We start from the raw sequence: 13,729 nt of genomic DNA, 5'->3' as shown, positions 1-13,729 counted from the left end.
TGTCGTGATTGAATCTCGTCAACACTTACAATTCATACTGTCATATGCTAATTTACTCCATTTACATTTAATGGATGAAGCAATCCATTCTTACCAGAGCTTAGTAATGCTGGTACCACTAATCTATACTACTTTGATTTTGTGTTTCCCATTTTATCTGAAGGCTACAATTCACTCTAGTTTATTTCATCTTCGGGCCAAATGTCGTTGAAGCTCGGACCTTTGTAAAAACCGCGATCTTTTCTTATCGCATCATACACGTTTGATTCATGAGATAGAATATTGATTTCTCCCGGTCAAATTTATAAACTGAATTATGTCATCGTTTTCCATTTTCTGTTTATTTCCCGTGACCTATTAGAGTATGAGGGCAAGGACCTATATGACGTGGCAACGGTGGTCCTATCCAGCTTTAAAAATCATTAAATAGGTAGAGCGCTTAGTCCATCTAATATACATGGTTCAGTGGTTTTATACTCATACGAAACAAACATTCTTTACATATTAATATCTCTGCTTTTCCTCATTCCAACTTTCATATGACAAAGACTCTTAATTCGAGAAAATGTTAATTATTTCGCTTTATTTCCTTTTATCGTAGCCGCAAAAACGGTTACAAAGTGCTGCCCCTTCTAACCATCAAATTAGTCTACTTTGTAAGCGTTATCAGCAACTTCGTGTTCTTTTTGGGTCTCGGTGGATGTTAACGACGAATGTTAGAAGCAACTTCGTGTACTTTTTGGATCCCGGTGGATGTTAACGACGAATGTTGGAAGCAACTTCCTGTACTTTTTGGGTCTTGGTGGATGTTAACGACGAATGTTAGAAGTAACTTCGTGTACTTTTTGGGTCTTGGTGGATGTTAACGACAAATGTCGTGAGGTTTACCGGCATTATTTTTTTAAATTTATTCACAAATTAAAATTATTATAGATTTATCTATTGCAATAATTTCCAACACATAATTGAGTTACTAAAAGACAAAAATTTTGACTTATTTCAAATCATGATCAGTGGCCTTTGGGATAAAGTTGGAAATATCACCAGAATTTGTGTATCTTGCCATAATTTCTTGGTCTTTAAAACAAAAAAACTGAAACCCTGGGGTTTTAAAATGCTGTGCTAACTACAAAGTACACATCAAAGCTACAACAGTCTTTTGTCCTGACAACATTCTATTATATATCATAGGAAAGACAAAGAAGTTCAAATGATAGATGATATTGGAGAATTTTTAATACAGTATCACAAAAAATCATCAACCACATGGAGGGAAAGTTTACAATTTACAAGTCATGTCAGTGAAAATGATGATGTACAAATAAGCCAAATCACACATCCGTGCAGAAAGCATGCAATGCTGGTCAGAGTCTAGCATATGTTGAAACTAAAAATTTGTAAACAAATATCAATCATTCATTTCTCACATCATGCTTATTAAGACTGTCTCTTGGGGCAAAATAAAGATTTAGGTAAAATAAGCAGACTGAATATTTGGATATTCGTACAACAGCAATAAAACTAACAGTAAAGTAATCCTTCAAAGAACAACTGTCTTTTACGTTTGTTTAACCATATCTAATATTACTCTTCGCCATTCTCGTCACCTTGGACATCACTCTTCCATAACTAGAAAAGAAAAGGAAATTGTACCAAATCCAAGAAACTTTTATTTTGTAAATAGAAATGCCCTAGTCTCTACAAATGATGTTTGTTAATAGGTTGAACAACTAAATCAGTTCACTACTTACTGTTAAATTATCCCTTAACAATTGCATGATCAGAGTACTGTCTTTGTAAGAATCCTCCTTTAATTCATCAAGTTCAGCAATGGCACTGTCAAAAGCCTGTAGAAAGATGCTGAATTAAAACAAATGCAACTGAAGGATGAAAAATGCGTTGGCCTTCACATGTACAGGCACTCGTGCATCCTAACTATCTACAAACTTGACAGTCACAACGAAACAGCAAATTAGTTGGCCATGGCAATTATAGTAGCAACCTAATTACCTGCTTTAAATGAGAAATGCAAAGTCACATAGAACTCAATCTGTTACCTGCTTGGCAAGATCGCAGGCTTCATTTTGAGAATCCTTGATCTCATAGTAAAAAACTGAAAAATTCAATGCTAGCCCAAGTCTGATTGGGTGGGTTGAAGCCATTGCTTCTTTTGCCAATTTATAGGCCTCCTTATAAGAATCTTCTGACTTTTCCACAACCTCTGTAAACAGATTAAATACATATTTTTCACTTTTCCACACCAAAATACCACTGCGCCTAACCACAGGTAGCGCAAAAGTGTGTGTCCTGTTCGTATTGCCGTATGTGACAAAGACACCTTACTAATAGTATTTTGTTGTAAAATCTGACATATAAATATATATATCACATTTTGCTCATGTGTAGCAGACTGCAATATAGAACTGGACAAAACATTTCTGCGGAGCTACGACCAAACTTGCCCAAACTAGTTTCACCTCTGAATCCATTTTAAAAGCATGTACTTCTTTAAGGATTTTTTAAAGTTTGTTAACAAAATGCTTTTGATGCAATGTTTGAGTACAGAAGAATGGTATTAATATACATTATTGTAAGTTATATTAGGTCCACAAAACTGCATGTTGTTAACAAAATAATTTGAATGTAGGTATTTCAAAAAGTGACCATTAATTGCTCCAGGGTTAATGGTTCAACCTCTCATCAAACTAAGCGTGTGACTATTCCCCACAAAGGGTGTAAGTCAAAATTTAAAATTTTCAAACGTTGTAACCCGTATTTTGAGAAGAATTCTGATCGGTACTTTGAGGAATAACAATACCCACAATTAACAAATGAGAAAATACCAAGCAATTGCAAATTTGGTTCTTTTTCTCGAAACGCATTTTTTTTTCATGGAATTTCGTGAAGGATAGACGTTCTCACAATATCACGAGACTGCGATTGTACAATGTGTTTCAGTTTTTCAACACGAAACATTAAAAATCACGGCACCACGAGCGTGCACGCCAAAATTCCTAGGCTGGCATAGCTATTGAAAGAGAAACGAATTTCAATCCCAATTTAAAGGACGAATATCGCTAGATTTTAGTATCCCAAATGGTTCCAAAGTTGTACGAAGGGTCCTGCCATGTATACGTTTTAAATTTGGTAATAAAAAGAGGACAAAAATATGAAAATTATACGAAAAAATTCGCACTTCCTACCGTCGCGCTTTTTCTTATTTTCGTCGCTAGAACCGGTTTCAACCTCGGCAAGATAGCGATAATAGTCGCCTTTCATTTTTAAGTAGAACACCGTCGCTTCATTGTCGTCATTTGATTTGGCAACGGTTATTAGATGATCATCCAGTAGTCCCTAGAAAAAATACAAACGTCAAATGTCACAGGGCGGCGAAATTTCAAAACATGAAACACTGTTTGCATTGCAACTGACTCGAAAGACGCACGTATGTTCGACGAAAAGCGATCGTTGAAAAGGGCCAATTTCGGGCTCGAGGGTTACTTCAGAACTTACCGAGAAGGAAGGCTTGAAAAAAGCAGTCGAACGTGCTCTTATACTGGTCAATTGCCGGCAAAATCGTCGTTTTGAGGGTGGGGCGCCATATTGTTAAGTCGAATTATGCATGTACCTACCAGAACGACATTACAAACTTCTTGTAATTCCTTCTCAATTTTCGCCTTATATTTCGCGGCGATGTCCTTTTTTAAAGTACTGTCTGCCTTTCCTTCTATACTAGACACGACTCGCCACGACGATCGCCTGGCCCCAACAACGTTCTTGTATGCAACCGACAAAAGATTTCTCTCCTCAGGGCTCAAGCTATGGCCCATCTTTGTAATTTCCTTCATTGCATCGGCCATATCGTCGTATCTCTCGGCTTGCTCGGCGACCTTAGCCTTCGCCACATGCTTGTCGACTTCGCTCATTGCCATTGCTGCTCAACTAAATTTAAAACGAAGAAGAGAAAAGAAAAAATCCTTTCTAAAATCCTTCTAAACTTTTGCCAATAGACAGAAGAGGCTCGAAATATATTCACACACAGCACGCGTGATGACGACGGCCCTGCGAAACATGAGCGGGGGGTGCCCAGAATAATATCAAATGTATAAGCATGATGCATTACGTCATCGCTTTATATACCATCAAACTTTCCATTTTCTGCCATTTCCCGCGTTTAAAAAAGAAGCGATCACAACGATCCACGATAGAAGAATTGCTCTGGAGTGTTTTTAAAAAAATCTGATTAAATTCACCTGATTTTTATACACCGTAATATTTCAATTGTAGCGAGAAGTGCTATCTAAGTATTTGTCCTTTTTTACATATGTGCTGATTCGATTAGCTTAATTTAGCTACTTGTTTTTGATGATTTGTTTTCTTGTTTATCTTGTCTAAGTCCGTAGTCAGGGGCGTACTCAATAAGCGTCTTGCGCGGGGAGTTGCGGGTATAGGCCCGCAGAGTCGCAAAGACATTAGAGAAAGATATGGACCAAGAGCAATGGTATCATATATTTTGAAGACGATCTCCATGGATATAGCTTGAAAATTAGGGGTTGTGCAACTCCGTGTTGGTGGGTGGTTTTTTGAGAACATCGGAAGCGTGGATAAAACGCTAGGTTTGCTAGAACGCTAGTTGTCAGTTCTTTTGAACATTCAGTTGCGTATGGGGATCAGCGCCTCGAAGAATACAGTTAGAGGAAGTTCCAACAACTAACCAAAGTCCAAATGGTCGAAAAGTCACCAACCAGCCACTTTAACTCATTAGGTACAATCAGGGATTAGTGTGGTTTCTCTAACGAGTTCCCGTAACTACCCGAACTACCGTCCAATTTCCCCTGATAACCCCGCCAAAAACAATATGGCGACCAGAAAACTTGTACAATACATAGCAATTAGGAAAGACTTGTCTTCCACCTTAAACTGGCCAGCCGGCGCTGTTATCGCCCAAGCATGTCACGCATGTTCTGCTGTGATTGTGTCGTATAAAGATGATCCTTATACCGTTGATTATGTGCAAGATTTGGATCGAATGCATAAAGTTATAGTTGAGGTTAAAGGTTTTATTATATATTCCACTGTGTTTATAAATATATGTAACTACAATTAAAAATGCAGCTCAGAGCTTGTATTCTGTACTAGGACAACAGGATAGCAACCATTGCAATTCTCACTTTAACACTTTAGCTCTGAAGCCCTCTTAAACTAAACCTTTCTACCATATTTTGATTCGGTTTCATCTTTTTGTTGATGTTATGTAACGATAGATGTACATAGTTCTTCTTTCGCTTGATGTTAACGAGTTGACATGCTAAAACATGTGAAATAAAATCACCAAAAAGTTGCTTATTCAGTGATCATTTCTCTCATTCACATCTATCGAAAGAAAAAAATCGCAACTACGAGTTTCTTCCTGAAGAGCATGCTCTAAAACCAACATCAATTTATTTCAGGTCCCAAGCGAAGAGGCATTAACAAAACTATCGACGAAACTTAGTGAAAATAAGATGGATTTTAAACTATGGGTCGAGCAACCTGAAAACTATGCAACGTGCTTGGCAACCAAGCCATACCCACGAGAGGAAATATCAAAATTCTTTAAGAAATTCAAATTGTACCAATAGTCGTTATCTTGTATTAACGTTAGGTAATGATTTTCTTCGCGTTGGAACAAATACCAAAGTAGATATGCACTATAAATTTTATATGATAAAGATTTTATTGCACAAAGATTTGCAACGTCTTTCGTTACAGTATATCATAGTTTCAGCTGTGTTTATACGACATTCCTTGTCTAGACTTGGCTTTTCAATACGGTTTTTGAGATGTAAACAGACTTAGGGATGGTTTCGATTTGGAAATGTGGAGTTTTAACGCATTTCATTGTCAGCTCGAGCAAGGTCTCTCTGAAGTGCGTTCACACTGCGAAAATCAAGTTTATTGACTGAATACTTGCAATTGGGCGTCAAAGTTTTCTGGCAAAAAGAAGAGAATCTTGAAAGATGCTAGTAAACAACCTTATGCAAAATCCTTTCTTTCGACCCATTGTAATGGCTAATGGTTAATAAAAAATACGGATTTGCGCATGGACGAACATTGCCAATGGAAGGATAGTTTGTTGGAGGTCCAGAACTAGGGGTATCCCCCCCCCCCTCTTGTCTTTCGCCTGCAAAGACAACGGGGCAAAGAATACATTTTTTTTACCTTTCAATTAAAAGGACTGCATTGCAACCAGTCGCTGAAAAACTGCTTTAGTTTATGCTAGAAATGCAATCAATGAGCTCTAGAATCGCAAGGCTATTCGTCTGCGAAGTTCGTCCTTAACTTCATTATCATCTTCGTGTCGCGCGTACGAATTGGACCACGGACGACATACTTGTCTTGCACCGACTTAAGCCCCGTTTACACGACACTCGATTTATTGGTACAGCACGGCTAAAATGGGTACCCGTGCGGCCCATTCCATCTATGCTCGGCCTTTGTTTTGGTAGCCTGAACACTAAAAAAATTGAACACAGGTACCCATTTTAGCCGTGCTGTGCCAATAAATTAAGTGCAGTGTAAACGGGACTTTAGGTTCGTAACAATACTGTCAGGAGGTGGGTATTTGGAGACATTATACAGGACTTATACACTGATTTTCAACTACCGTACCCACCTCCCCCCAGGCATCCCAGACCCCAATGTCACAACGAACAGCCTCGTACTCATGCGCTAAAGATAATTAGATAAATACAAAGTAAGCAGTGTTTAGCCACTGATCTATGTAAAACACTGTGGTGTGCATTTTATATTTTAGCCGCTGGTTTCGAGGCTCGTTTTTCCTCCATCTTCCAGGGGGTTCAAAGACAATAGGAAATTCAATATCTGGCCACATGAGTGATACCCTTGATAGGATTAAAAGTCTCAATCATGCATGTCAGCATTTGAGACTACAATGTATTAACTCCCCTGCACTTTAGCCTAAAATAACGTAAACTAAAATAACGTAATACACTAATACTCATTGTTCTGCAACCGGTATATCTAGCGATTGCTGTCAGATTTTTTCAATGCTTACGAGGTGAGGTTTCAACTCAAGTCTACGACCAACGCACATCTGGTCATAAGTATGATTACGTAACTCCATATGTAAAAGCATTGTGAATTTGAAGTTACAACCTGACCACCTGCTCTGAAGATAAAGATTAGCACTCTCTCTCTCTCTCTTGACAAGTTGTTTACTTTAGGGCAGCACACGAATAGGAACCGTATTAAAAATAGTTTCCTTGAATATGACTTTAAATGTTCATTCCTGGGCGGCCAGTTGTTCGAAAGGCGTTTAGCTTAAACGGTGAATAAGCCAAAGTTTATAAATACTCTCATACATCTTGTGAATGACTGAACCTGCATCTTATGCATTAAATATGTACTTCCATTGACAATTAAACCATTTACATTGAATGATCGAAATATTTCAGCTCATTTTTTTAATAAATAGATAATTTTGTTTTCCATTTCGAAAAATGACTTTATTTAAACACGATACAAAAGCTTACGGGGTCGTTTTTAAGCCTAAACTCTTTTCGAACTACCGGCCCATGAAGCAATTTTTGAGGACGGTTTTCATAACTTATTATTATCAAGTGAATTGCACACAGCATGCATGATACATCAATGCGGCTTGATCAATTTACGCAACATTTTCCAAAGGTTTTTAATTGATAAGGTATAAATTTCACCAACCATGGCGATTCATGCGCTCGCTTTTTTTTGACACCACAGAAATTGGTGTTTAAGACATTTCAATCCGAAAATCTAATCGCTGTTTCACATGCAATTGTGCATTTCTGTACCGCTATCAAAGAGAAACCTTTTGTATATCTTAAAAAAGTTCAATTTTTCTTCTGAATACGCATTCTGCAATCTTTTGACAGCTCATACACATCTGACCGCTGTGAAACGGCCATTTTGAGGCTTAAAGTATACACAAGGTTATTAATTCAGGCAATTCGTTTTTACCGTATGCAAGCTTCAAATCTTTTGTGCAAGACATATTTTCTTGAGTATTTATAAATCGTTTTTCCCACCAAGTTTGAAGTCTAAGTATTGAGACTTTCGGCTAAGTCTATACCAATTTCCGCAGTGTCTGACTGTCTGTGAATTGAGACTGGAGAAGAGAGGCCTTTTCGGAAAATCTTTACCGAGTCTTATTAATCTAATTCCTATTTTTATCTGATGTTCAACCTGCTGTTTAATTTCGCTGATTAGGATCGTTTCAGAAAATTGTATGCGGCTTTTTTGCCCGCTTGTTTTGCGACCCGAGAGCGAAATTTTTCTCAGAACGGAGAAGACTAGTGAACACCGCAAAGTAGTCAATGGTAAAGGTTTTCAAGATAGGTTTGATTTCAGCGCGCGCGGTAGCGATTCTTTGGGCGAACCAGAAAGTGTCTTGTAACTTTAAACCACCTTCATTCCGGTTTTGAAATAAAAAATATCTTCAAAGAGCCTCCGTCAAGATCGGTCAAAGGTTGCGGCAGAACCATATTAAGAAAACAAGTACCGAAATCTCTTCCAAAAATGCGCTCGGAATTTGTTCAGGTACTTTCTATCGTAATCTCGGAAATTGTTCAAGATGGCGCCCACAAGTATTCCTCACCGACTGACCGACGGTCACCGACTACACGCCTTTTTTTCCCACACTCTGGATGACTGGATTGAATACAATAGGTCGCCCTGCCCCCAATTCAAATATAAACAACCCGCTCTGAAAATGGTATGATGGATATCTAGGGTACATTTATTCAACTATGTACATATATTTACCTATATTGCTTTGGAGACATGGCATATAGGTAAACTGAAGGCCGATTTGGAAACATTTCTGAGGTTCCCAACGAAGGATAGTTTATAATATCGCACGCCCTCGACAAAATAAACACTCGCAAGTGCAAGTTTTTAACTTTTTTTTTCTCAATTCATGTCCTGTTTCCCCTGACACTAGTATTACGAAACCCGCGTTCAAGCAACAAGATGAACTCTTTGTGTCTCATCGATAATATTCGCTTCGAGTTTATACCGAAAATATTTGCTAGTGGTGTTCGTTGCATACTACCGCGGTTTTCCCATCGCGTTTTCCTCGTACCGACATGTATGAAAAACGGTAAAAAAAACACGGCAAGAAAGCGTTGGCCTTCGAAGATACCGGCTCGCGTATAATAGGGCAACTTGAACACGGCTCCTTAGCAAAGGGAATTTGCTTTAGGAAAACAAGTTTGTTGTTTTGAAAACAAATCTCAGCAAATTTCCACCTATAACTTGTCTCTATAATTCCGTACAATTTACTGACTCATCTATTTATATATACTGACAACGAGTAACAATCCCATTGTCGACTTCACGAAGCTATAATTTTGTGTCAAAAATCAGGGGACTTCCGCACTGCCCATTCGCAATGCCGCCGCCACCGACAGCTGTACACAATTTCTTTCGCTCTGTGACGGAGATATCGATAGCATTTTGTCCGCTGCCGAACGTTGGCAATAGAGACCAGCGCTTCTTCGCCCTATTCGGCTTGCCCTGTGCATCGTTATTGATGCGAAGCTTCGGCAATTCAAGGTCGACGTCGGGCTGTTTCGACCCAGACGAGAAAAGGTATCGTGTTAAATCGTGCAAAGAGCGTTTCCTTGCCAAAGGGGCTTTGGCCTCTTCCACCGTGTATATGCTGTGCATGTCTTCAAGTGACAATGATTTCGAACGCAGTTCTTTCTTCTTTCCTTTGCTCATCCATGCGGGCTTTTGAAGCAAGCCCAAATCTGCGATAGAGTGCCTTTTCGATTTCGCTTTGCGCTTTACCTCGTTCGACCAGAACGGTGATGTAAATTGCACATCGCCACCGCCAAACTGCCCAAACACGCCGTCCATTTCGTCCGAGTTCGTAGACGACGAATTCAGCCGTTTCCTTAAAATATCCGAGTCGCTTTCGTTCACCAAATTCTGCGCTACCGCAGTGAGAATTGCAGTAATCCATGAGTTTCGTATTTCCATCGAGGAGCAAGCGAGCACATGTTGCTTTCTTTTATCTGCTATTTTGATGCAGTGCAAACGAGTGCTCGCTTCTATCACGCTCCCCAAAGACAGCGATATATCCTCGATAGGTTCCAGGGGTATGTAAGCGTGCGGTACATCGTTCTCTTGCGTGCCAAAGCAGTAAACGCCGCAAGGTTTTAGCACGTAGTAATGTAACTTCGGCATTTTTAACCTCGATTTCCCAAGTTTAATCAGATGCCCTTCTTTCAGCACGCTGGGTTTCAGCAATTCGGTTTTCAAAGCAGCCACATTTGACATGACTGTAGAGGCTTGGCGTCTTCTCAGATTTTGGGAAGTATTCTTTGACGATTACAGCTAGACAATGCTTTTTGTTTGGCTACTACAATTATCTGTCTCCGTGATTTACTGCGGCCTATGTGATTCAAATATCGTGGAGGGTGAATTTCGCTTTGGCCTTGCACACCTGTTGAGTGCTGTTGATCGTCTCTGAAAACCCGAAGAGGAATTTAAAAATTTGACAATGCGTTGGTTTTCCGTGATGAAAAGCAGCCATTACATCATAATATAATGGTGTCGTATTTCACTTCAGTAATTAAAATTCATTCAGGAAAGTAAATATGGCTCGCCCAAGTTGGTCCAATATCTGGCAGTCTAAATGTCCCGTCTAATATGTGTTGTTTTACAATCTTATTGCCGTTCGATAGCATCGATGCCTACGTTTTCTTTTGTTTTGTTTTGAAAACGATGCTTTCATTTCGACGCAGCTGACACACTAAAGTTAACTGCAAGTTGATATTCTTTGTCATGCACTTCTAAACGACAAGCAATCTGAATTTCCGACATAAACCTTAAGGTAAAGTACGCAGCCGAAACGACAAACCGAAATCTTTACAATTCCTTTTCATCTTCGATTATCTGTTTGTTACAATTCAATCTAGCATGACCAGTTTTCACCGTTCATTTATACGTGCTCCTGTAAACAGCTTCGGTGGCAAACATTTCCCCCCCCCAAAAAAACATCAATAGTACTTTTAATTGCATTTTTTTAGTTTAAAAGGAGCTAAGCTAATGAGTGATCCTTATACAATTGGTAAACATATTTTCGGGGGAAAAATAAGATGTTATCATAATTAAACGTCGAGGTTGCCTGTGCCTATTTGCGTATTGTGTTTTTCAACCAGCCTGACATATGACATACGGTACTCAGCATATAAACAGAAACATCGTATAGACGTAGTAAAAGATCTTTGAGATAGGCAAACAAAACTTGCGGTGTTTGAAATATCCGAGCAGGTCTCTGTTGGTTGCCCGTGATCGCTAAACAATTTGTTTGCTGAAGCCAAATACGAACAATTTGAGAAAATGATTTATGTATAATCCCAGCCTCAAAAGGGAATTCTCTACCAGAAGGCAAATCGCTTTTATCAAAAGAAAAGTCGCTATCCACTGATCCACAACTTCTAAACACACGCGCGCGCGTGTCGTTATGAATAGTATATACGTTTTTTTGTGTATTTATTTTTACTTGATCCTATTTCTAATCTTGGACTATGCTTTAGCCGTCAACGTGTTGTCCTAGGTAAATACGGCTCATCCTAATGGTGTTAACAGGTTAAAATATTGCAAGGAATGCAGGTTTAAACACATTACGACCAAACGTGACAGTCGTGACTGAAGAATCATCTAGGCAGATTACCATGCATGCTTTCAGGAGGATAGCTCGTATTTCAAATTTTCAGTTTAAATTCGTATTAAGAATTTGAGTTTGAACCTGTCCGTCATTCTAGCCCGTTGAAGACTCAGTACAAAGAGGCTAAAAACTCATGAAATAGCAAATATTTGAACCAGAGAACGTTTACATAGTTTCTAATATGATCCACAATTGTTATGCATCATGTAAACGTAGGGCGAAGAAAGTTTTCAGTTTCATTTATTCCACGACACGCAATGGCGTCAATAAATAAAATCATTTAAAATTGAATTTCGTTTGGTAGTCCAGGTTGGAATGCATTCTTAAAATCGAGTTGAATGGTCATAAACCACCCAAAGTTTGAAGAAACATGTTCAGAACGTAGGCCTGTCGTCTTGAACTCGGGATTACCTGCATGACGTTTCAGGTAAGGAATATAATATAACCTCCTCTGACAAACCACTTTCTCGAGTTTCCTGCATTGTGTTCATAGTCATCGTAGGGACTAAATCTACGATTAGTTTCTTCCATTTTTAGCTGAAAGGGCAGAATTAGGTTAATAGTCTGTCCTGTTGCAACCGGTATTTGTCACGCCACGCTACAACCACTAAATATTTCCTTTTCCGGTTCTGATAAAGTTGTTGATTGCTGTCTCGCGTGATCACGGTCAAAAGACCAGGGTGATTAATCAGCCAATGATGCTGCTGCAAAGTTTATACGACATTTCCTTGCGGCTTGTCATACATGGCATGTGGCCTCTCAACTCATTTTTTTTCCGTTCTCGATAATAACTTTCGCGTGATCTTTAAAATTGTTCACACCCTTTTCGAAACCGGATGAGAAAGTTCACCTCTTTTCCAAACAGATCGATATTAGAACTTTTCGAGTTGCAAATATCGACGACAAAGAAGATCTTCTGCCTCAGACTGAGTGTCACACCATAAATAGGAGAAACAACATCCGTAAAATCAAAATATGAGTCACACAGAACGAGACCGAGCAATTTGCGGAGATATTTCGACTTTGTTTACATTATATACCTGATTCACATGGTCACGAAATAGTAGAAACAACATAAATAGGAGAAACAACATCCGTAAAATCATAATATGAGTCACACAAAACGAGACCGAGCAATTTGCGGAGATATTTCGACTTTGTTTACACTATATGCTGGATTCACATGGTCACGAAATGGTCATGGTAGTCTCTGTCCACACTCCACAGTTCACAGAGCTTTTTTATTTGGCAAAGTCATATTATTATAAAAGCGATCATGGTAAAGTCCAAATATCACTTGTCTTGTTTTATTACTTTTATAACTCATATCTTGAGTTCACAAGATGTTGTTTCCCGGAGTATGTTTTTTCCCATATAAATTTCATCAAATTGTCCGCTGCCAAAAGTTTTCAGACCGCATATGCTAGAGAAATTTTCCTCTTGTTAATTATACGTGATTTCCGTGTCTGAAATTTTCCGCCAGACGATTTTGCTGTTCCTTATACGGGTCTTGAGCTTAAGGTTTTTAATTTTTTTACGCTCATCCTAAACGCTATTCAAGCGCAAAAAATGACCGAAAACTCTCATTGCATGTCTTTAAAACAGTGTTATTATATCAATCTGTTTGGAGGTAAGCTTAAGAAAGAAGATATAGAGGTGAGGACGTTTAATAGCGGAAAATTCTAGCAGGGAAGACGAACTTACTGTTCGAGGTTTGCTTTAGATTAATCAATGAAATGCTACGTCATGCAAATTTTGCCTATTCCCGCGCTGTTTTAAATAATAATAGTATGTTAAAGCGAAGAGTGTGTGCCGAATACGGGCCAATAATAATAGTAATAAAAACCTATAGCTTATTTGCAACGATTCAAAAGTCTGAACAAATATATCCGGCTTTGAAATCAGTTAAATGCATGATTTGTTTTCAAATTTATCGAGATATACGTGTGGTCTACTGTGGAACACAGATGACAGATCGCTACGAAAATCTCCTGTATGAAGCCCAGATGAAGT

The 13,729-nt window shown here is 38.6% G+C and overlaps 2 protein-coding genes across 2 annotated transcripts; one reads left to right on the top strand and one right to left on the bottom strand.

Moving 5' to 3' along the window:
• Nucleotides 1–1,218: 1,218 nt before the first annotated feature.
• On the bottom strand, nucleotides 1,219–4,059 carry LOC114526966 (14-3-3 protein zeta-like). The gene is made up of 5 exons (XM_028548517.1): nucleotides 3,633–4,059; nucleotides 3,204–3,354; nucleotides 2,058–2,221; nucleotides 1,752–1,847; nucleotides 1,219–1,629 (listed from the first exon to the last, which is right to left on the bottom strand). The coding sequence occupies exons 1-5, from the start codon at nucleotides 3,930–3,932 to the stop codon at nucleotides 1,585–1,587; spliced, it is 756 nt and encodes a 251-aa protein (XP_028404318.1). The 5' UTR covers nucleotides 3,933–4,059; the 3' UTR covers nucleotides 1,219–1,584.
• A 797-nt stretch (nucleotides 4,060–4,856) lies between these two features.
• Nucleotides 4,857–5,729, top strand: LOC114526960 (putative peptidyl-tRNA hydrolase PTRHD1). Its single transcript, XM_028548507.1, has 2 exons — nucleotides 4,857–5,050; nucleotides 5,451–5,729. Exons 1-2 carry the CDS (start codon nucleotides 4,859–4,861, stop codon nucleotides 5,619–5,621), a joined length of 363 nt encoding a protein of 120 aa, XP_028404308.1. The 5' UTR covers nucleotides 4,857–4,858; the 3' UTR covers nucleotides 5,622–5,729.
• The last annotated feature ends 8,000 nt before the right edge of the window (nucleotides 5,730–13,729 follow it).

Source organism: Dendronephthya gigantea, unplaced genomic scaffold, assembly GCF_004324835.1.
Source record: "Dendronephthya gigantea isolate DGI-Jeju-01 unplaced genomic scaffold, DenGig_1.0 000042F, whole genome shotgun sequence".
Lineage (NCBI taxonomy): Eukaryota > Metazoa > Cnidaria > Anthozoa > Malacalcyonacea > Nephtheidae > Dendronephthya > Dendronephthya gigantea.
The sequence above is the reverse complement of the archived record's forward strand: the minus strand, read 5'-3'. Positions and strand labels throughout refer to the sequence as shown.